This window comes from Lithobates pipiens, unplaced genomic scaffold, assembly GCF_037356315.1.
Source record: "Lithobates pipiens isolate NorthernLeopardFrog02 unplaced genomic scaffold, aLitPip1_a1.2 Scaffold_13, whole genome shotgun sequence".
In the NCBI taxonomy this organism is placed as follows: Eukaryota; Metazoa; Chordata; class Amphibia; order Anura; family Ranidae; genus Lithobates; species Lithobates pipiens.
In genome coordinates, this window is record NW_027507718.1 from 201762109 (window position 1) to 201783546 (window position 21438).

General features: G+C 42.1%; 1 protein-coding gene across 3 annotated transcripts in view; it reads right to left on the reverse strand.

Moving 5' to 3' along the window:
• Positions 1-21438, reverse strand: part of EPHA5 (EPH receptor A5) — a 512956-nt gene that overhangs the window by 43731 nt on the left and 447787 nt on the right. For 2 of the 3 annotated variants that reach the window (XM_077476128.1, XM_077476126.1), the window contains exons 9-10: positions 10015-10082; positions 6508-6651 (exon numbers count right to left, since the gene is read on the reverse strand). In XM_077476128.1, coding sequence (XP_077332254.1) covers positions 6508-6651; positions 10015-10082 — 212 coding nt within the window. The remainder of the gene's footprint in view (positions 1-6507; positions 6652-10014; positions 10083-21438) is intronic. The other variant, XM_077476127.1, reaches the window with a different exon arrangement.

The window sequence follows — 21438 nt, forward strand, 5'->3', positions numbered from 1 at the left end:
AGAGAAAGCCAACTCTGTATATAGAATAGAAAGGGGAAAAGACAGGAAGCACTACCTAAGTGCAGTATTAAAAGCAGGGTTTTAATGGCAAGGTACATAAAATCACTCACAAGATGAAGATAAAACATGAGCTCAACTGTAGTCTAGTAGTCCAGGTAACTCCTAGTGTCCAAATTTGACACCCATGTGTGGCTGTGATGGTAAAGGGTCCGCAGCATGTCCTGTGGCCATCAGGAAGACAACCGGAACCATTGTGGAATGAAAGGAAGTGACGTCACGGACAACAGGGAGACATCTGAAAGAGCTGTTACAGTCAGACAAGATGGACAGGCCCAGCTTGTCTGACTGTAGAATGAGCTGATGTTCTGAGTGCATAGCCTGTCTACTCATCTTGTCTGACTGCAACAGCTCTTCTGGATGTCTCCCCATTATCCGTGATGTCACTTCCTTGCATTCCACGCTGGTTCCGGTTATCTTTCTGGTGGCCACATGACGCTTTGCAAACCTTTTACCTGCTTTTAAGACTGCACTTAGGTGGCACTTCCTGTGTTTCCCCTTTCACTTATACAGCTATAACTGCTATTAGCTAAACACTATGGAAACCAAAAGGTTATGTTCAGCTTTTTTTTTCTCTTTTTTTTTTTCTATCCTAAGCTCTCTTTTAAACTGTCATCACTGAAGTTGGCAAATCCCACTTGGAAATTGAAAAACAATGGGGAAGAGCTTCACAAATGGGGTTTACAGTAAACACCTAAAAATGTGCACGTTGAAAAAAAATAGAAATATATTTGACACTTAGTTGAATGATTTAGAGTAGGTAAAGCTTTGCATGTGAAACATTTACTCCTCTACTAAATTCCATTATTCCAGCTTTCTGATGCAGTGATTACTCAACAAAAGAAGTAACTGAGAAAATAGTGTAGCAACATCATCACATTACTCTTTTGCTGTCATTTTATAGAATCAAAGCTAGAAGCTTTAAAGCAAGAATTCTGTTTAAAATGTTGTTTTAAAAAAAAATTCTATTGCACTTTCATTCATTAGTGAAGATGGGTGAGGTCAGTCTAGCTTATAAATCTACAAGTCAACGTGCTTAATTGATTCCTCTCTAAACTGGTCCTAGTATGTGTGCCTATGTATCTGAGGTAGGGTCCTTAGAATGCCCCTTGAGGGCAGGGACTGATGTGAATATATAAACTGTAAAGCATTGCATAAATTGCTAGCAATACTTGTAATAAATAATATTACATTTGGGTTTGGGGAATTTCAAGCAAACTCAAGCAGATTTACCCATCTCTACTCTTTACATAAGTATGTAAAGCACCAACCATAGCACTTAACCAAGGTATTTCTGTTATATATGTTGCCATGAGTTAGTGTACCTCTGTTTAAAAAAGGAACTGAGAACAGAACCCCATGAAAGAACTATTATTTTGTTGCCACAATTCAAATGAAGAACTTTTACAGCAGCCTGGAGTGGGTATCCACCAAGTTTGTGGTGGGTAATGTTAGCTGTGGATTGGTCAGACCTTCATCTGGGGAATGCAGACTAAGCTGGGGCCATGTTTGATTGTTGGTTGCCCAGTGTCTAAGTCCAATTATAAATATACTAAGGTTTACTGTGCACTAGGGATGAGCCTATAGGCTTATATGATTGGTATTGTCATAAAAAAGTGTTTGGGGACCTAGGTCCTGCCCCAGGGGACATGTATCAATGCAAAAAAAGTTTTAGAAACTGATGTTTTTTCAGGAGCAGGGATTTTAATAATGCTTAAAGTTAAACAATAAAAGTGAAATATTCCTTTAAATTTCATTCCTGGGGGATGTCTATTGTATGCCTGTAAAATGGCACATTTTTCCTGTGTTTAGAACAATCCCTGCACAAAATGACATTTCTAAAGGACAAAAAGTAATTTAAAACTGCTATAATGTCGGTGTGACGGGACCGATCCCACACTCCGATTGAGTGTTTCCGTCTATATACCGCTTCCTAAGTCCTGGAACACAAGTCAAATGAATCTGGCTATAGGAACCCCCAAAAACTAGACGACACCAGTCTTGGAGGACATCAGGAATGACCTTTATTTGAGATCTCACACAAAATATATATACAGCGGGGTGACTAAAACCTAACCTAATTAGCATGAGCTAATTATCTAATCAACACTCAGAGTAGTTGACTGAGAGATAAGACTTTTCGGCTCCTAGCTCACTAACAATTCAATAACATTACCATAAACATAAACCAAGGGTTTATTAGCACAAACAACAACATTTGGAATGTCCTTACAAGCCAGACTAGACTCATTTACACAACAGACAGGTGGCTGGAGTTAATGACATTAGCATCTGACAGTGTGTGCCCCAACAGCATGAGACAACACACATTATATATACATATATACAGCATTAAATCTGACTAGCACAGATTATAGTGGGGTTCTCATTCATCCTGTGCCCCTTAAAATCCAGGGCCCATAATCTATCGGCAAGAGGCTCGCGTTCATTCCTCTCAAAAAGCCTGTGTCCCAGCTAGGTCTGTCACACATCTCCCCTTTCGGCAGGAGACTAACACAGGAGGAGACCCCAGACGGGTTGACTCCTAAGTTAGTCAGGGGTTCTAGTCCTCTAATGCTGGTATCCACACAGTACCCCAAACAAATTGTCCCAAACAGAGTATTCCTCACCCAGCCAACCTCTGCCTCTCTCAGAGAACGTGCCTGATGCTGGGGAGAGGCGTGGACCGCCCCTTTTCCCTGGAGTCCTTTCAGCCACTGGAAAGAAGACAGGGAGGTTGGGCTCAGTCCGCCATGCTGTTGGGCATCTGGGCCAACTGCCCAAAATCCCTGGGGTATACAGGGGGAGACTGAAGTCCACCTTTACAGGAAATCTGTCCTCTGTTTGTTGTGGGCAGAGGCCAGCAGCGCTCTGTTCTGTTGCCAGCAGTTCAGCGGGGTGTAGGAGCTTCTCTACACCATCTGTTCCAGCTATCTGTTGGGGAGAGAGGCTGACTGCCCCAGCTCCCCAGAACTCCACAGTTGTTGCCGGTGCTGGGCAGAGTTTTATAGCACTCTGCCCTGTTGCCAGCCCTTCTGCTGGGGGCTCCACATCATCCGCTTCGGCTAACTGTTGGGATAAGAGGCTGGATTCCTCCACTCCCAAACTGTGTAGCTGCCATTGGGGAGGTGAGCTGGCTGCTTCCCTTTCCGTTCCCTCATTTGGCTGCTGGGTTGACATGTCTGTGGTGCTGTCTCCCAGGTGCACAGATCTTTGCTGGGGAGGAAAGACTGCTTTCTCCACCCTGGCCGAAGGTTGATTAGGGACAACCAACACCTCCTCTCCCTTCTCCCCCTGTATCTGCTGCTGGGAAGTGATCGCCACCTTCTCACCCTGAGCCTCCGGAACTGCCACAGGTGTGGGGCAGAGGTCTTGGACCCTCTGTCCGGTGACCAGCGCTTCAGCTGGGGAAGTTCCTTGCAACTCCACAGATATTGCTGTTGGTGCTGGGCAGAGCACAGTGAAGTTTGGCGCTAATACGAGCTCTTCTGCTGGAGGCTCATCAGGTTCTTCTTCCTCAACATAAAAGTCTATCAAATCCCCTGTCACTGCAACTGGTGTCTGGGGATAGAGTTTCACCATCTCCTGTCCATGGAACCCAGAAAATGCTATCAGTGCTGAGCAGAAGTTAGCAGAGCTCTGCCCTGTTGTCAGCACTTCAGGTTTGGGGATGACAATCTCCGGGGGTTTCCACTGCCGATTCTCTGGCATGCTGCCGAACGTGTTTTAGTCATTTCCTGTATGCCCTTTTCAGATGCTGTTCCTTCCTGAACAAATGGTCCAGATCAGGTTTAAGCTCTGAGACCCCTGCAAGACCGAGCATAGCCTCTCTATATTCTCACAGGTCTCTAAGGGTAGCTTCCCCTTCATCGCCAAACACAAAACGATCTGTAAGGCTCTCTCACAGCAACCCAGGGCCTCCAAAGTCATATCCCTCCGGAGAGCATTCTGTTGTCTCCCCTAAATATCCCTGCTCTGCGTGCCATTGCAGAGCCTGATAATGATTGTCCAGCTCTATCTCCTGCTGGACCAGCCTGTCCAACTCAGTCACCCATTGCTCCTGGGGCCGTTCTCCCAGGAATGCCATCCGCAATGCCCGTTGGTCACTGGCCCATTACTCTTGGGTTGGAAAGCACTTGCCCTGTTTTATACCAGCAAGCTGGAGGGCTCCAATCCAGAGCTCCACCCGAATCCGCTGCCTGAGCTCCAGGTATTCATCCTCAGACACAGTCCTGGTCTATGCTGAAAGGACGATCCGCAGAAGCCCCGGGAACTCTGATGCCAGGTCCATATCTCCGCTGGGGTGACTTAAGTCTGCTATCCTGCTCTTGGATCCCAGTGGAGGTTTGGATGTCCCAGACTGCAGGAAGCAACCCACTGCTTGCCACCAATGTGACGGAACCAATCCCACACTCCGATTGAGTGCTTCCATCTATATACCGCTTCCTAAGTCCTGGAACACAAGTTCAATGGATCTGGCTATAGGAACCCCCAAGAACTAGACGACACCAGTCTTGGAGGACATCAGGAATGACCTTTATTTGAGATCTCACACAAAATATATATACAGCGGGGTGACTAAAACCTAACCTAATTAGCATGAGCTAATTATCTAGTCAACACTCAGACTAGTTGACTGAGGGATAAGACTTTTCGGCTCCTAGCTCACTAACAATTCAATAACATTACCATAAACATAAACAAAGGGTTAATTAGCACAAACAACAATGTTTGGAATGTCCTTACGAGCTAGACTAGACTCATTTACACGACAGGTGGCTGGAGTTAATGACATTAGCATCTGACAGTGTGTGTCCCAACAGCATGAGACAACACACATTATATATACAGCATTGAATCTGACTAGCACAGATTATACTGGGGTTCTCATTCACCCTGTGCCCCTTAAAATCCAGGGCACATAATCGCATTCAGCCCTCTCAAAAAGCCTTTGTCCCGGCTAGGTCTGTCACAGTCGGGTCTTGGCAATACAGATAAAAGTCATTGAAAAAATGGCACCCCCCAAAATCCATACCAGACCCTTATCCGAGCATGCAACCTGGCAGACCGCAGGAAAAGAGGGGGGATGAGAGAGCGCTCCTCCTCCTAAACCATACCAGGCCACATGCCCTCAACATGGAGAGGGTGCTTTGGGGTATCCCCCAAAGAACCTTGTCCCCACGTTGATGGGGACAAGGCCTCATCCCCACAACCCTTGCCTGGTGGTTGTGAGGGGTCTGCAGGCAGGGGGAATTATCAAAATCTGTAAGCCCCTTTAACAAGAGGACCCCCAGATTCTGGCCCCCCTGTTTGAAATGGTAACGTAACGGGTACATTGTACCCCTACCATTTCACAAAAAAAGTATCAAAATGTTAAAAAAAACATAAGACACATCTTGGGACAAGTCCTTTATTAAAAAATAAAAATGTCCCACAAAGTCCATTCATCTTTTTCTCTCACTCGGACCAAAAAACCCCCCAAAAAAACCCACACGCCACCACCGTCTTCTCAGGTGACAGTTCTTTTATAACTGAGGGCGGGGCCATACAGTGATGTACCCAGGTGACCCTGCCCCCCCGATGCACGGGGACTTCCCAATGGCTTCCCTGTGGCATCAGAGGGGGCGGGGCCACCCATTTATGATCCTGGGTGACCCTGGCCCCCTCTAACGCACAGAGACTTCACAGTGACTTCCCGTAGCAACAGAGGAGGGCCAGATCTCAAGGGACTGTTATGGATTTTGAGGGGGACCCCAACGCCATTTAAAAAAAAAATGGCGCAGTGTTCCCCTTAATATCCATACCAGACCTGAATGGCCTGGTATGGAATTTGGGGGGACCCCCACGCATTTTTTTTTACATTTTGGCTTGGGGTTCCCCTTAATATTCATACCAGACCAAAAAGGCCTGGTATGGATTTTTAGGGAGACTCCCATGCCATTTTTTTCAATGACTTTTATCTGTTTTGCCAAGACCCAACAATTTATCATAGCCGCAAGTAGTTTTAAATTACTTTTTTCCTTTAGAAATGTCATTTTGTGCAGGGACTGTTGTAAACATGGGAGAAATGCGCCGATTTACAGGCATACTATAGACACCCCCAGGTATGAAATTTAAAGGAATATTTCAATTTTATTGTTTCACTTTAAGCATTATTAAAATCACTGCTCCCGATAAAACCGGACAATTGAAAACTTTTTGCATTGATACATGTCCCCAAACACTATTTCTGACAATAACTTGCATATTAAACCTTAAAATTAGCACTTTTGATTTTCACGTTCATATCCCATAGACTTTAACGGTGTTCGCGTGTTCAAACTAATTTTTGCATGTTCTGCTGTGAACCAAAATGGGGGGGGGTTTCAGCTCATCCCTACTGTGCACTAACTATAGCAAAGCTAAATTACATTGAGTCCCAGATAAAGCTAGATTAGGAAAATAACATACCTGCTCCAATAACTCGCTCAATAGTTATACTGGAAGCATCAATTTCCTTGGCAAATTCATGCACTGCCTGGTTTGGGTCTTCATAGGTATGAGGATCAATGTATGTCTTTATTCCTGGCAGTTTAACTGTCGAGGAACAGAAAACTATTTCTTTATTAGTCAGAAATATACATTTAAGAATAAAACATTTCCATTACATGTATTTTGTTTTCAAAACAAAACAAAAAAAATGGGAAAAAAAATCCTTCTGGCATATATTATCTCTGTAAGGATTAGTCAGTAAAAAAATAAATGCTAATCAAAGGCAACTCACCATATGTGATTTCTTGTCCTTAATATATACTGCTGTTCGAAATGCAGTTTTGCCCAAATAAGTTTTATCCAATTTTGGATTAACAAACTTACAGGTCATAACAACAAAGCACTGTGGTTAAACCAGGATCTGGAAAGTATTTCAATATCACAGCGGGTGTTCTTTTGTAAAAAAAATAAACACAATGGGGGTGATTTACTAAAACTGGAAAGCAAAATCAGGTGCATGGCAGCCATTTAGCTTCTAATGTCAGCTTGTTCAATTAAGCTTAGACAAAATAACCTGTAAGCTGATTCGTCTCTATGCAGAGCCACACCCAATTTTGCATTTTGCAGTTTTAGTAAATCAACCCAAAAATCAAATGTAAATTTAAAAACATTCTGTCACTTTGACAATTCAGTGCAAAATATCAGGTCCTCATTATAGCCCACCTCCACTGATACTTATACTTACCTTTCTCATTTCACCTCAACTCCCCCCCCCCCTCCAACCCCATTCACCGGAATCCCTTTGAAATGCCCCATAAACTTCTAAGTATGGGGGTATGTGTAAATTCCCCCCCTTCCTCCCCTTTCCACCTGATAACTCAATTATCAGGGCCAAGCACTATCAAGGAGAAGGAGTATGGTTCTTAGTACTGTATAGGGTCTGACACTGATCAGTAAGGAGCTATAAGGACTTTATACTCAAGGTTTTGGTAGGTTTAATTAGCAAAGTTACAGTTTTCTATTAGCAATAACAAAATAATAGTTCATTTAGTACATAATATTACTCAATAGATCCCAATGCTTTAATGCAACAATTATCAAATGTCAGAAATTAGCAGTATTACGCATCTTTAGAAAATATGAGGGGTCTCCAAAAAGATCCCAATGCTTTAATAAAACAATTATCAAATGTTAGAAAGTAGCAGCATTACACATCTTCAGAAAATATGGGGGGTTTTCAAAAAGATACCAATGCTTTAATAAAATAATTATCAAATGTCAGAAAGTAGCAGTATTACACATCTTTAGAAAATATGAGGGGTCTTCAAAAAGTCTCTGCACTTTTCTATATTTAATAGAGCAAAAAAAAGTGTGGAAACTTTTTGAAGAACCTTCATATACTGGTGTAACCATACAATATTTTTGAAGCATCAAATATTTGCCTCCTCCCCTCTCCGGTGCCAAATTTGGCACCTTTCGGGGGGGGGGGAGGGGGGCGCAGGTACCTGTTCTTGACCACAACCACGGCCGCAGCGAGATCACCTGGAAGTTTGGGCCCCTCCTCCTTCCCCCGCCATTGGGCCATTCAGAAAGCGCAGCGTGCTTCGCACATGCTCAGTAGAGAACCATCTGAGAAACCATAAGGCTTCACTGCTGGTTTCCCTTAGAAGCAATGACAGTGGCAGCACCCAAGAGCTGATGGAAAAATGGGCTGGGGTGCTGACATTGCGGGATCCCTGGACAGGTAAGTGTCCTAATATTAAAAATCAGCAACTACAGTATTTGTAGCTGCTGATTTTTATTTTCTGAAGGAGGTTGGACCTCCTCTTTAAGGACACACTCAGAGAAAAATTAAAAGCAATACAGATATTGTATACATTGTCAAAAGTATGCAATTCACAAATGAGGCGGCCTAAAGCTCACCTTACACATTACAATCTGACCATACAATCTTTGTAATGAGCAATGAGCGTAATATGACAATCTATGTAATCTATTCAATCAATTTGTATTCAATCAAGCAGATCTTTGAACTTCGTACTTGTTGGTAGATCTAAAGGAGGTTGTACAATCCCATGTAATGTGTGTGGATAGCCTGATTAGGCACATCAGCAAAAAATGTGTTACACAAATCACAAACCAAGGTTGGACTTTTAGCTATGTTTTAGAAAAAAATGGCATTTCTCTTTAAGACTAAGCAGACTTCCTGCCAGGTGTCCACATCAACGTCCAGACTGGGTGGGAGACATGAGAAAGCTGAATCATGTATACCAAATTGTAGAGAGACTGATTTAACCCCCCTGGCGGTATTCCCGAGTCTGGCTCGGGGTGGAAGTTTTCTACCAAAAGCGGTAACCCCAGCCAGACTTGGGTCGCTTCAGCATCGCTGAATCCAGGAGGAGGTTTACTTACCTTCTCCTTTGGATCCAGCGATGTCCCTCCGCTGTACGAGCGACTCGTCCTCCGCTCGATTCATCACGGAGCTGATCTCCTTTCCCTGCGAGCATTGCGACGCACGGGGACGGAGATCGGCGCGAAATTCAAAAAGTAAAACACACGCTATGCATACAGTATAATGTAATCTTACAGATTACATTGCTGTATGTAATAATTTCACATCCCCTTTGTCCCTAGTGGTCTATCCAGTGCCCTGCATGCAGTTTTATATTATAAAAACTGTTCTTTATGCCTGGAAACTGGAGATTGTCCATAGCAACCAAAACTGTCACTTTACATCAAAAATGATTTTAGACCAGCTAGAAAACAGCAATAATAAATTGTAATCACTCGCAGAATTGAGCGATAGCGATTTGTGGGGAGATCTGTCATCAAATATTGAAAAGTAATGACATTGACAATTCTGCAACTGAGCAAATTTCAGTGTTTTTGATTTGATTACATTATTGAATAATTTTTATTATTGTTATATTATTGTTTGGTATAATTATTTATAGTTATTTATTATATTGTAATTTATGATTTCATTTTTCAAACTTTATCATACCTGGGATGTCTGCTAGACTCTGGTTTGGACAGATTTAAGTGAGTTATTCCTAAGAATTACAGGACTACAATATAAAACACCAAATTTTCATGCAAAATAATTGTACCGCTTTTAGCACCTAAAATCCGAAATAATCGCACCGCCAGGGAGGTTAAGTTGGCTACTTTGTCCAAGTAAGTGGACAATGCTTTGCAAAACACAAAACATTTTTGCCCACACACCTCCAAACTCCTACTTTGTAGATTGTAAGCAGGATGAACTTTGATGATCTATCCTAGATGTCATATAAATACTTTCTAAAGCTACTAAGGTGTGTATTACTTGTTTCTTATGTGATATATATTTGTGTTATGACATGTAAAGTCCATAATTACAATTAGGATGTGAAAAGGGTATTATTAGGATGATAATCTTTGCTCCTATTACAAAAGCAAACATGTAATCATTTGAATACATGTAGGTGACAAAGATATGATACTTACTGTGCCCATTATGAAAATGCATCTTTTCCTCTTCTGGATCCTGCTTAGCTTTACTATATCCACATCGCCTGTAACGAAGATCATTTTTGATAAATTTAATGAAAAATAACAGTTTTTCTTATAACTAGTGACAGCATCTATCCAAAACACTGTCATATGATTACACTGCCTCTAATATGCCTGTATATGATTTGTAAATGGGAAGAGTTGGATCAGTCACATGATTGTCAACCCCCATTCACAGATCATGTTTAATCATTGAAATAACTTTTCTCAATGCAGAAGGAGGAAAGAGGGACATGTCCCCACCAGATCATCTTTAGTGCAGCTGAGCTCAGAGACCTGAAGTCAAGATTTCTACAGAATCCAGAAGTTTGCAGCCTGCAGGTATAGTAATGTAACTAAAGCTGTAGAAAGAAATATGTTTTGTTAAACTAAACTCGAGCTTTAAAAACAGGCTAGTGCCAAAACATTTTTGAATAGAGTAGAGATGGGCTATAAAACCCCCCTAAATCCTATCCAGATTACACATTTGGTTGGAATTTGGATTAATAAGGCCTACAGTTAATACAAAAGTAAAACCGTAAATTTGCAAAATATAAAGCTAGTTTAACTTTTCATTTTTTAGCAAAATCCCAGAAGTATGCTTTTTAAAGTTCTCAGCAGTTGTATTAATTTTCCAGTAGAAAGCAGGTTAGCGTGTCTTCTGCTGAATCAGATAGCTTTGACTTTTTGACAAACAGGTTTATGTATCTGTAGGCAGGTGCAGTCTGTACTCCCCACTGTAGGTGACATTAAACCAAAGCGGCAATACAGTAGGGGAAGGAAGTTGGGGGGAACTTTGTTCCTCTATGACTTCCTGCAGTCACCAGGAGAACAGCTGTCTAATTGGACACTGGGGCCCTGCATAACCTCTTAGACACGTCATGGAGGAGGACAGAGCTCAATTAATCCCCTTGCCCCCTGGTTTGGCAAGCATTATGCGACTGGTTATTGTAAGGATGATTTCCCCATCTGTCAGGGACAGGGCATACCAATAGGGAAAGGTTCCAGAGGAGTAGGGAAAGTGCATGCAATATGCTATCTCAATTTAGGAAGCCTCAAATTTTTGTTGGACTGGCCAGGCTGCATTTCTTCCAAAGCTGTGGGCATCTCTTCAAGTACAGAAAAGCTTTAACTATTCCTGTAAGTGGTTAGGGATGAGTGTGCTCTCCTGCTGAGCCTGATGTAAAGTTCTACAATATACAGTTCATATTACTCAACGCATGTGTGATCCTTGCCACCAGCTCACCACACTGCACTCTGTTCACAAGTCATTCCTGTATTTTTTATTTTTTTAACCGATGAGTGGATATTACCACACAAAATGCGTAGAGCCCTGCCTTTTGTTATACCATACAGTCATGAGATTCTGAGATGCCACATCCACAAGGCTATGAAATATTGACTTTTTTATTATGACTATCAATTAATTATGTTTATCATGAACCCTTACATCTATGGTTTTATATACCTATGTATTGTTATCCTCTTAATGGTTGTAAATTTTTACTATGTACAATAAATTGTTCAGGTGTTCTTTATATCATAATGTTTATTTTTATCTATGTATATTCGCGTGGAATCCATTATCATATGACCTTATCTTTCTAGTTGTGCTTCACTCAAAGTCCCAACCTTTTTCTTCCATTGATACAGTGTAACATGACAGCGCAATTGTCATTCAAAGTGTGACAGCACTGAAAGCTAAAAATTGGTCTGGGCAGGAGGGGGTTATAAGTGCCCAGTAAGCAAGAGGTTAAAAGCAGCTGCCCCTTTAAGTGTTAAAAAAAACACTTTCAATATATGCAACTAAAAGTAGGGGCTATCCCTTTTATATACAAATAGTGAACAATTGCCTACAATGTGATAAGTCACAAAATACTCAAATTCCCATATAAAGTCCAACAATATTAAATAAAGAAGTCCCTAATCACTGTGATATTGTAAAATCAAATGTTTAAAGAGACCACAGAAGACACAGTACTGTAAAATTGGCCAGCAGCTGGACAATGTTAAATAGCTCAACTAGGTTCAATATAACTAGGGGCAAAGAGCACAGGCCAGGACTTTACTAAAAGAGTATAGAGACTTGAGAAGATACCTCAATGCAAAATTGGTTAACAGATGTTGTGTACAGATATTGGTTTATAGGTGTACAGATCTGTGTACACAGATTAGTGACACAAAAATGTACTCTGGCACTGCAATTCAAAGAACTCAAGCACAGTTTGTCAAAGTAAAGTAGATATAAACACACCCCAGTAAATATCATAAGCTTTAAAAGATAATATTACTTGTAAAGGCCCATTACAAACACTATATTTTTTCTGAATGCAGAGACTGTGGAGAATAGTTAAAATTTCATGCACCCATGAAATGACAAAAAACTTGGATACACAAAGTCTTACAAAGGCAATGCTTTAAAAGCACTTGCAGGTCATTAAAATACATACCTTACTCCTATCCTTGTTGGGGGGGTCCTCATATGGATGTCAAGTGGGACCACATGCAAACAAAAGTGCGAGGTCCCTCCGAATTTCATAACTTTCCCCCTGGCACGGCACTTGGCACAGTCCCAATGTTAATGAGGACAATGGTCTCCTTTCCACAGCATTGGTACAGTAGTTATGGGGGTCTGCAGGCTAAGGATTTATCAGAATATTTTATAATAAACGGGCCCCTAAGTACTGACTCCCACTATGTGAATGAGTAAGAGGAACATAGAGCATCACTCATTCACGCTTATTACACTACTGAGAGTGAAAGATTTAACAACAGATTATGGTCAGCTAAAAAAAAAAAAGAAAATATGTTTTGGACACAATGGAGTTGAATTACCATAGGAATACAAGCTGTCCACTTTGCAATGTGTATGTCCATTCTTCAAAGTAAATACTAGTAGATTAGATGAACCTGTTTTCACTGTTAATGGCCAATAATGTGCAAGGGAATGAAAAAAAAAAATAATTTGCAAGAACATGATTGGTTTATTGAAGAGAACACAGCTTCACCTTATATGACAACGTAAAGCTTTTGTAAATTAACATTTTATTTCTTCTAAATTTTACACAAATACCAGTCTTTTTGAAAACCATAATATTGATTAAAATAAGAGGCAACTAAAATTGCTAAATACATCAAATCAACTCCCTTTACAAACTTTCTTAACCACTTCCCACCCGGCCAATGCACATATACGGCCGGGTGGGAGCCGCCTACTTCTGATAGGACGTTCAGGAACGTCATTCAGGAGTAGCGGGATCGCGCCCGCGCAGCGGCGCGATCCCGATGCGCCCCTGTCACCCGGACACGGCGCATCTCAGATCGGCAGGAGGGCTCTGTGATTGGCCCTCCTGATCACATGACGGCCGTGTCCAATCACGGCCGTCATGTGATGTAAACAAACAGCCGGTTGCTAGGCAATCGGCTCCTCCTCTCCTCACACAGAAGTCATCGCTGTGGAGAGGAGAGCAGATCGCTGCAGCCGGCTGCTGATCAGTGAGTATGAGCTGCTTTTTACAGCTTTTTACTCACTGATCACCAGTCTAGTGTACACAGTAAACACACCACACAGTAAACACATCACACAGTATAAACACAATGTCCCCACACATGTCCCCAAAACATACATGTCCCCAAATAATAAAAACACATGTCCCTAATAATAAAAACATGTCCCCCACATATGTCCCACTAAAATCACATGTCCCAATGATTATCTGCACACATATGTACGTGATCACCTGCACACATATGTACATGATCATTTGCGTACATATGTCCGTGATCACACAAACCAATTATTATACACTTAACGGATTTTTTTTTACCAAAAACATGTAGCAGAATACATTTTGGCTTAAATTTATGACAAAATTTGATTTTATTGGATTTTTATTGAAGTAGAAAAAAGAAAATATTGTTTTTTTTTTCCAAATTTCCGCTTTTTTTCGCTTATATCGCAAAAAATAAAAAACGGAGTCGTGAATAAATACCACCAAAATAAAGCTCTATTTGTGCGAACAAAATGATAAAAATTTCATTTGGGTACAGTGTAGCATGACCGCGCAATTGTCACTGAAAGCGCTAGAGCGCTGAAAGCTGAAAATTGGGCTGGGAAGGAAGGGGGCGAAAGTGCCCTGTATTGAAGTGGTTAAAAAAAAAAAAAAGGAATCTTCTTTTAGTCCAATGTTTTTTGTTACAGCAAGTTGGTTGACAGCATAGCTAATATATACTGTAGAAATCAATGTGACCTTTTTCCTGGTTTATAACTATTCAGATGGAGGAGGAGTACATACCAAATCAGATACAGGAGCAGGGATGAGGGCACCATAGAAAGAAAATTTTTTTCTATTGTTATTATAATTGGTTAATTTTGACGTGACAATTTTAAAGCATGTGTCAAGCCAAAACTTCTTCTACCTTTTGATAGAGTAAAAATAAGAAGCACTGTTGGGTTTTATTGCATCTGGGGCTTTGTTGTAAAAATGTTCTCCTACTTCCTGTTCTGTTGACAATGGTTTCACCTGGCAGGAAATAAGGGAAACTCGACAATGGAGATACAGAATTAAAAAAATCTGGTGGGGGTTCTAGACTTCTGCTCCTCTACTAAAGAAAAACATTTTTTTTTTAATGTCTGTGTTGCTGTTGGAGAAGTCCCCTTACTGTGGTCTTATAAAACATTGTTAGCTAGGCAGGAAGTAAGGATAAATCTCCCTAATGGAGCCACCTCCATTAATTCTGACAAGAGTTCAAGCCCATCTTTATTATAATCAAAACTAAAAAAATATTTTGCATGGACATACATTTAAATGCAAAGAGTGCTTAGTGTTTTTTATTTTTTCAATGTCCGTATCTTCAGAAGGTTTATTATTATTATTCACTCATAAGTCTTCACTCTTAATAACTAAAGAGTATTCTTTGGAATGTGTGAGTTCTTCTAATACAATACAAATATTTTCTCCTTGGAGAAAAAAAATATCCCAAGATTCTCTAAACAAGCAGAAAAATTGCCAAGGCTATAAAAAGGCCTTTGTCACTGCTAAATGGTTCATAGTATATTATTTAAAGTGCGATTAAAAAGGCGGGAGAAGCAGCTTATTTTTCATTCTGGGGCTCTCTGGAGGTCGATAAATGTATACAGCAGCATGTCACATTAACATACAAAATTAAGTCATGAAAACCCCAAAGTACCATAAAAACATGTCTGAACACGATGCACTGCATAATACTATAATACTATAGCAGGTTTATGTTGGCACGGCTGCACTGGTTCAGCTTCACTAATAATGCATGGCAGAAAACCTGTCCATGAAACATTATCTACCTTAGAGCTTCCAGATGTACTAAATTTACTGATCAGATAAACAGGCTATAAATTTGTCACTTAGTGAACAAATTATGCCCTGCAACGTCTGGCAAGTAAATGCTGGCTTTCTGCAAAACAGATGTGCTAGATTTTGAGGGAATGGCTTTCAGCCTGCAGTTCAACAATGAAAAACATTTATTTGAACCCTAAAAAAAACTGGTAATCCAGCCGAATATGCTCAAAGCCCACAGAGTCAGATCAATAGATTTGGTCTGGTCAGTGCCATAGTAAATTCTGAAAGTTTTTTTAAAGCTTGATATTTGAGTCAGGAGACTTATCTATTAAAGAAACAATAATAAGATATATTTACTGGATTTACATCAGCCTTTTTCCTTGCCAATGTGTGTAGAATCTAGCAAAGACCTAGTTAGACATCCATTGGGTGCTGCCACCAGAAGTTGAGGCCAGTCTGTCAATTGCTCTACTCACATCAAAGGCACCTCTGATCTTTCAGTGGTGGTCGGGTGCTTAAATGCTACTGGGGTTCTTTGCCTGCATAGGCTAGTTTATAGAAAAAGGTGAACTTTACTTTTAAAGTCCTATTAACATTTCAGTTTAAATCAGCTAAATACATTCCAAGCACATCAAAACAAAAGGTTGGCAAATATAAAAGCTTGTCCCCTCCCAGCGTGCTGTAGAGAAGAACCCTCACTTTGTTTGCAGAAGCAGTGATCTTTCTGCAGAGCTTCGACGCACACCTTGCTGAGTCAGAGCAAGAGTTCCCCAATCAGAATAGCTAATGTTCTCTGCTGACTGGAGAGTTCTAGATCTGAATCAGCAGAAGGGGTGTAGTTATTCCATAAAGAGACTGCTTCCATACAAAGAGCGAGGGCCTTTCTCTATAGTATGCAGGCAAGGGACAGCCTTTTAATTAGGATTGTGGCTGCTTTTTATGAACGTGAGCTGTAAGACTTTTGATGCACCTGGAATGTATTTAGTGGGTTTTACCTAAAAATTTTAGTTGGGCTTTAACCCCTTGTTCACATTGACTGCGAGCTTGAAATTGCGCAACTTCATATGAAATTGCACAATTTCAGAACCGCATGCCAGTGTGCGACTTTGGGTGTGACTTGGAAGACATCTGTGCGGCTTCATGCACCCCAAAAATGCCGAAAGTAGTGCAGGAACTACTTTTTCAAGTTGATGCGGCACCGTAAAGTCGGCATTACACCGATTTGAACAGTGCGATTGCCGGCAATAGGGTGTGACAATTGTCATACCATTTGACCTGTCGCTCCAATATGAACGAGGGCTAAAGATAGAATTGTTTGATTTGCTGCTGACTTGATAAAAGGGTGACAAATGTACATATTAGTAATATTTCTGTTTATCCTGCTAATGCCGCGTACACACGATCGGACTAGCGAAGGAAGTCAATGTCACCACCTCCATCAGCGAGATTGACACCTTGCTAGTCCCGTCTGGATGGTATGGATTTTAAGGGGAACCCCTACGCCGAAAAAATGGCGTAGGGGTCCCCCCAAAGTCCATATTAGACCCTTATCTGAGCCAGTCAGGAAAGGGGGTGGGGACGAGCGAGCGCCCCCATCCTGGACCGTACCAGGCCGCATGCCCTCAACATGGGGGTGGGTGCTTTGGGGAAGGGGGGCCCTGTGGCCCCCCCACCCCAAAGCACCTTGTCCCCATGTTGATGAGGACAAGGGCCTCTTCCCGACAACCCTGGCCGTTGGTTGTTGGGGTCTGCGAGCGGAATCTGGGAGCCCCCTTTAATAAGGGGGCCTCCAGATCCTGGCCTCCCACCCTATGTGAATGAGTATGGAATACATGGTACCCCTACCCATTCACCTGATGGAAAAAGTGTTAATAAAAAAACACAACACAGGTTTTTAAAGTAGTTTATTAGACAGTTCCGGGGGTCTTCTTCCGACTCCGGGGGTCTTCTCGCCAGGCTCCTCCTCTATCTTCTGCTTTTTTCCTGCTATTTTACTGGTGGAGGAGCCCGGCTTTCTGCTTCATCACCGCCATCCTAGGGTCTTCTTCCGACTTCGGGGGTCTTCTGTTCTTCTGCTGGGTTCCTCCGCTATCTTCTTCCAGCTCTTTTACTAGCGTTGACCCGGTCTTCTTGTTCGTCATTGCTGTCGCCGCCGCCTTCTTCATCTTCTCTTCTTCCGATGTTGATACAACGCTCTCTCCGGACGTAATGCCAGGGATGCGTTGCGCGGCGACTTATATAGGCATAAGGGGTGGGGTCACTGGGTGATGTCACACGGTGACCCCGCCCCTTATAATGTCACAGTCCCGGGGATGCCGGGACTGTGACATCATAAAGCACCTACCCCATGTTGCGGGCATGCAGTCTGGTATGGTTCAGGAGGGGGAATGCTCGCTCGTCCCCATCCCCTTTCCTGACTGGCCGGGCTGCGTGCTCAGATAAGGGTCTGGTATGGACTTTGGGGGGACCCCCATGCCATTTTTTCTGCATAGGGGTCCCCTTAAAATCAATACCAGGCAACGGGGCTAGCATGACGGGGCTAGCAAGGTGTCAATCTCACCGATGGAGCCGGCGACATTAACTTCCTTCGCTAGTCCCGTCTACCTGAAGTCACGTTCAAAATTAACAGACTTTACTCCGTGTGTGGGCAAGTCCATTCATTTGAAAAGTCCGGCGTACCTCCACCCAAAGTCCAGGGGATTGTCAGCCGACCTAGTCCGCCAGAAAAGTCTGGGCATGTGCAGACAAGTCCGCTTATTTAGAAAGTCCGGCGGACTTCTGCTGCAAAGTCCGGCGGATTGTCCGCCGCATAGTCCGATCGTGTGTACGCGGCATAACAGTGTTCTTGTTGTGGAAAGGAGGAGTATATTTGAAAGGCTGATGCTTACATATTGGATAAATGGTTAACTGTCATTTAATAACCAACATGATACTGACATATTAATGCATGTATGTAGCTATGCATTACAAAACATAAAGTGTAACGGTACACTAAATAAATTGGGGCAAATTGCCCATCTTCATTCTTTTCATCTCATATACATCCCTTCACAACATTACATTATAAAATATATTATATTATACAATAAATACAGTATGAGGCTCCATGCACACTGGCTTAAAAATTGCTGATTCTTCAGGAGTTTTGTGTTCTGCCTGTAGAAGCAGCTCAGTGTTTTCCTATGTGTTCATGTACATTAGGATGTTAAGAGGCATATTTTGAGCTTAACGTTGCTGATTAGAGCTCACTGGCAGAAAAAAACCTAAAACTCTCCTAAACTCATCTAAACTTTGTGTAAATAATGCTCTATGCAGACATTTTTTAAGCCCAGTGTGCATGGAGCCTAAGGCAATTCTAAAATAGTGCTCCTGCTCACTGTGTAACTGATTTTGGTTCGACTTTCTATTGTTCAACATTTTTACTATGAGTTTAATAGGCTGAATGTGTAATTAACACTAGACATGTGCAGAGTAAAATATTTTGTTTCGGAATTTCGTTTTCGTCCGAAAACTTAATTTATTTAGTTACTCCCGAAATTCGTTTTTATTTATTTCGTTTTTCGTTCAAAAATTGCATTCCTCCGAAAATCCACATGAATTACGGTCGAATCTGTCTTTGAAGGCTTATGGTGTCTGTCGAATGTATAAAGAAGATTCGACGGAGCTAGTATATAGCATACTTTAGAACCCTATTAAAGTCTATGGGACTCCAACGTTCAAAATCTAAAGTGCTAATTTTAAAGGCTAATTTGCAAGTTACTGTCCTAAAAAGTGTTTGGGGACCCGGGTCCTGCCCCAGGGGACCTGTATCAATGCAAAAAAAAGTTTTAAAAACGGCCGTTTTTTCAGGAGCAGTGATTTTAATAATGATTAAAGTGAAACAATAAAAGTGTAATATTCCTTTAAATTTCGTAGGGGGGGGGGGTTGTCTATAGTATGCCTGTGAAGGGGCGCATGTTTCCCGTGCTTAGAACTGTCCCTGCACAAAGTGTCATTTATGCAGGAAAAAAAGTCCTTTAAAATCACTCGCAGCTATTATGAATTGTCGGCTCCCGTAATACAGAGAACACTCATTGAAAGTCATTGATAAAAAAATAAATAAATAAAAATAAAAAAAAGCGTGGGGGTCCCCCAAATTCAATTACCAGGCCCTTCAGGTCTGGTATGGATATTAAGGGGAACCCTGCCTCAAATTTAAGAAAAAATTTGACATGGGGTTCCCCCTAAATATCCATAACCAGACCCTTCAGGTCTGGTATGGATATTAAGGGGAACCCCGCGTCAAATTTAAAAAAAAATTGACGTGGGGTTCCCCCTAAAAATCCATACCAGACCCTTTATCCAAGCACGCAACCTGGCAGGCCGCAGGAAAAGAGGGGGGATGAGAGAGCGGCCCCCCTCCCTCCTGAACCGTACCAGGCCACATGCCCTCAACATTGGGAGGATGCTTTGGGGGTCTGTGACCCCTCAAAGCACCTTGTCCCCATGTCGATGAGGACAAGGGCCTCATCCCCACAACCCTGGCCGGTGGTTGTGGAGGTCTGCGGGCGGGGGGCTTATCAGAATCTGGAAGCCCCCTTTAACAAGGGGACCCCCAGATCCCGGCCCCCCCCCTGTTTGAAATGGTAAGGGGGTACAAAAGTACCCCTACCATTTCACAAAGAAAGTGTAAAAAATGGTTAAATAAAACAAACACACTTTTGAAAAATTCCTTTATTAAAAATAAAAAAATAAAAAAAAGATTCCAGCGGCGGTAATCCACTCTTGCTATCCAGCGACGGACGGTCATCTCTCCAGCGATGGCTCATCTCATCCAGCGCAGCGAATCCTCCATCCTTCTCTGTCTTCGCTGCGCTGGATGAGATGAGCCATCGCTGGAGAGATGACCGTCCGTCGCTGGGTAGCAAGAGTGGATTACCGCCGCTGGAATCTTTAAAAAAATTTTTTCTTTTTAATAAAGGAATTTTTCAAAAGTGTGTTTGTTTTATTTAACCATGTTTTACACTTTCTTTGTGAAATGATAGGGGTACTTTTGTACCCCCTTACCATTTCAAACAGGGGGGGGCGGGATCTGGGGGTCCCCTTGTTAAAGGGGGCTTCCAGATTCTGATAAGCCCCCCGCCCGCAGACCTCCACAACCACCGGCCAGGGTTGTGGGGATGAGGCCCTTGTCCTCATCAACATGGGGACAAGGTGCTTTGAGGGGTCACAGACCCCCAAAGCATCCTCCCAATGTTGAGGGCATGTGGCCTGGTACGGTTCAGGAGGGAGGGGGGGCCGCTCTCTCGTCCCCCCCTCTTTTCCTGCGGCCTGCCAGGTTGCGTGCTCGGATAAAGGGTCTGGTATGGATTTTTAGGGGGAACCCCACGTCAATTTTTTTTTAAATTTGACGCGGGGTTCCCCTTAATATCCATACCAGACCTGAAGGGTCTGGTTATGGATATTTAGGGGGAACCCCATGTCACATTTTTTCTTAAATTTGAGGCAGGGTTCCCCTTAATATCCATACCAGACCTGAAGGGCCTGGTAATTGAATTTGGGGGACCCCCACGCTTTTTTATTTATTTATTTATTTATTTTTTTATCAATGACTTTCAATGAGTGTTCTCTGTATTACGGGAGCCGACAATTCATAATAGCTGCGAGTGATTTTAAAGGACTTTTTTTCCTGCATAAATGACACTTTGTGCAGGGACAGTTCTAAGCAAGGGAAACATGCGCCCCTTCACAGGCATACTATAGACAACCCCCCCCTACAAAATTTAAAGGAATATTACACTTTTATTGATTCACTTTAATCATTATTAAAATCACTGCCCCCGAAAAAACGGCCGTTTTTAAAACTTTTTTTTGCATTGATACATGTCCCCTGGGGCAGGACCCGTGTCCCCAAACACTTTTTAGGACAGTAACTTGCAGAATCTTTTCTCTCCGTCAAATCTTTTCTCTGTCGAATATTTTCTCTATATAATCTTGGACTAATAGAGGTAAGGTTAGGCACATTCGACCACAGGTTCTATAGACACATTGTTGTCAGAGTGATGTCGAATCTCCTATTCTA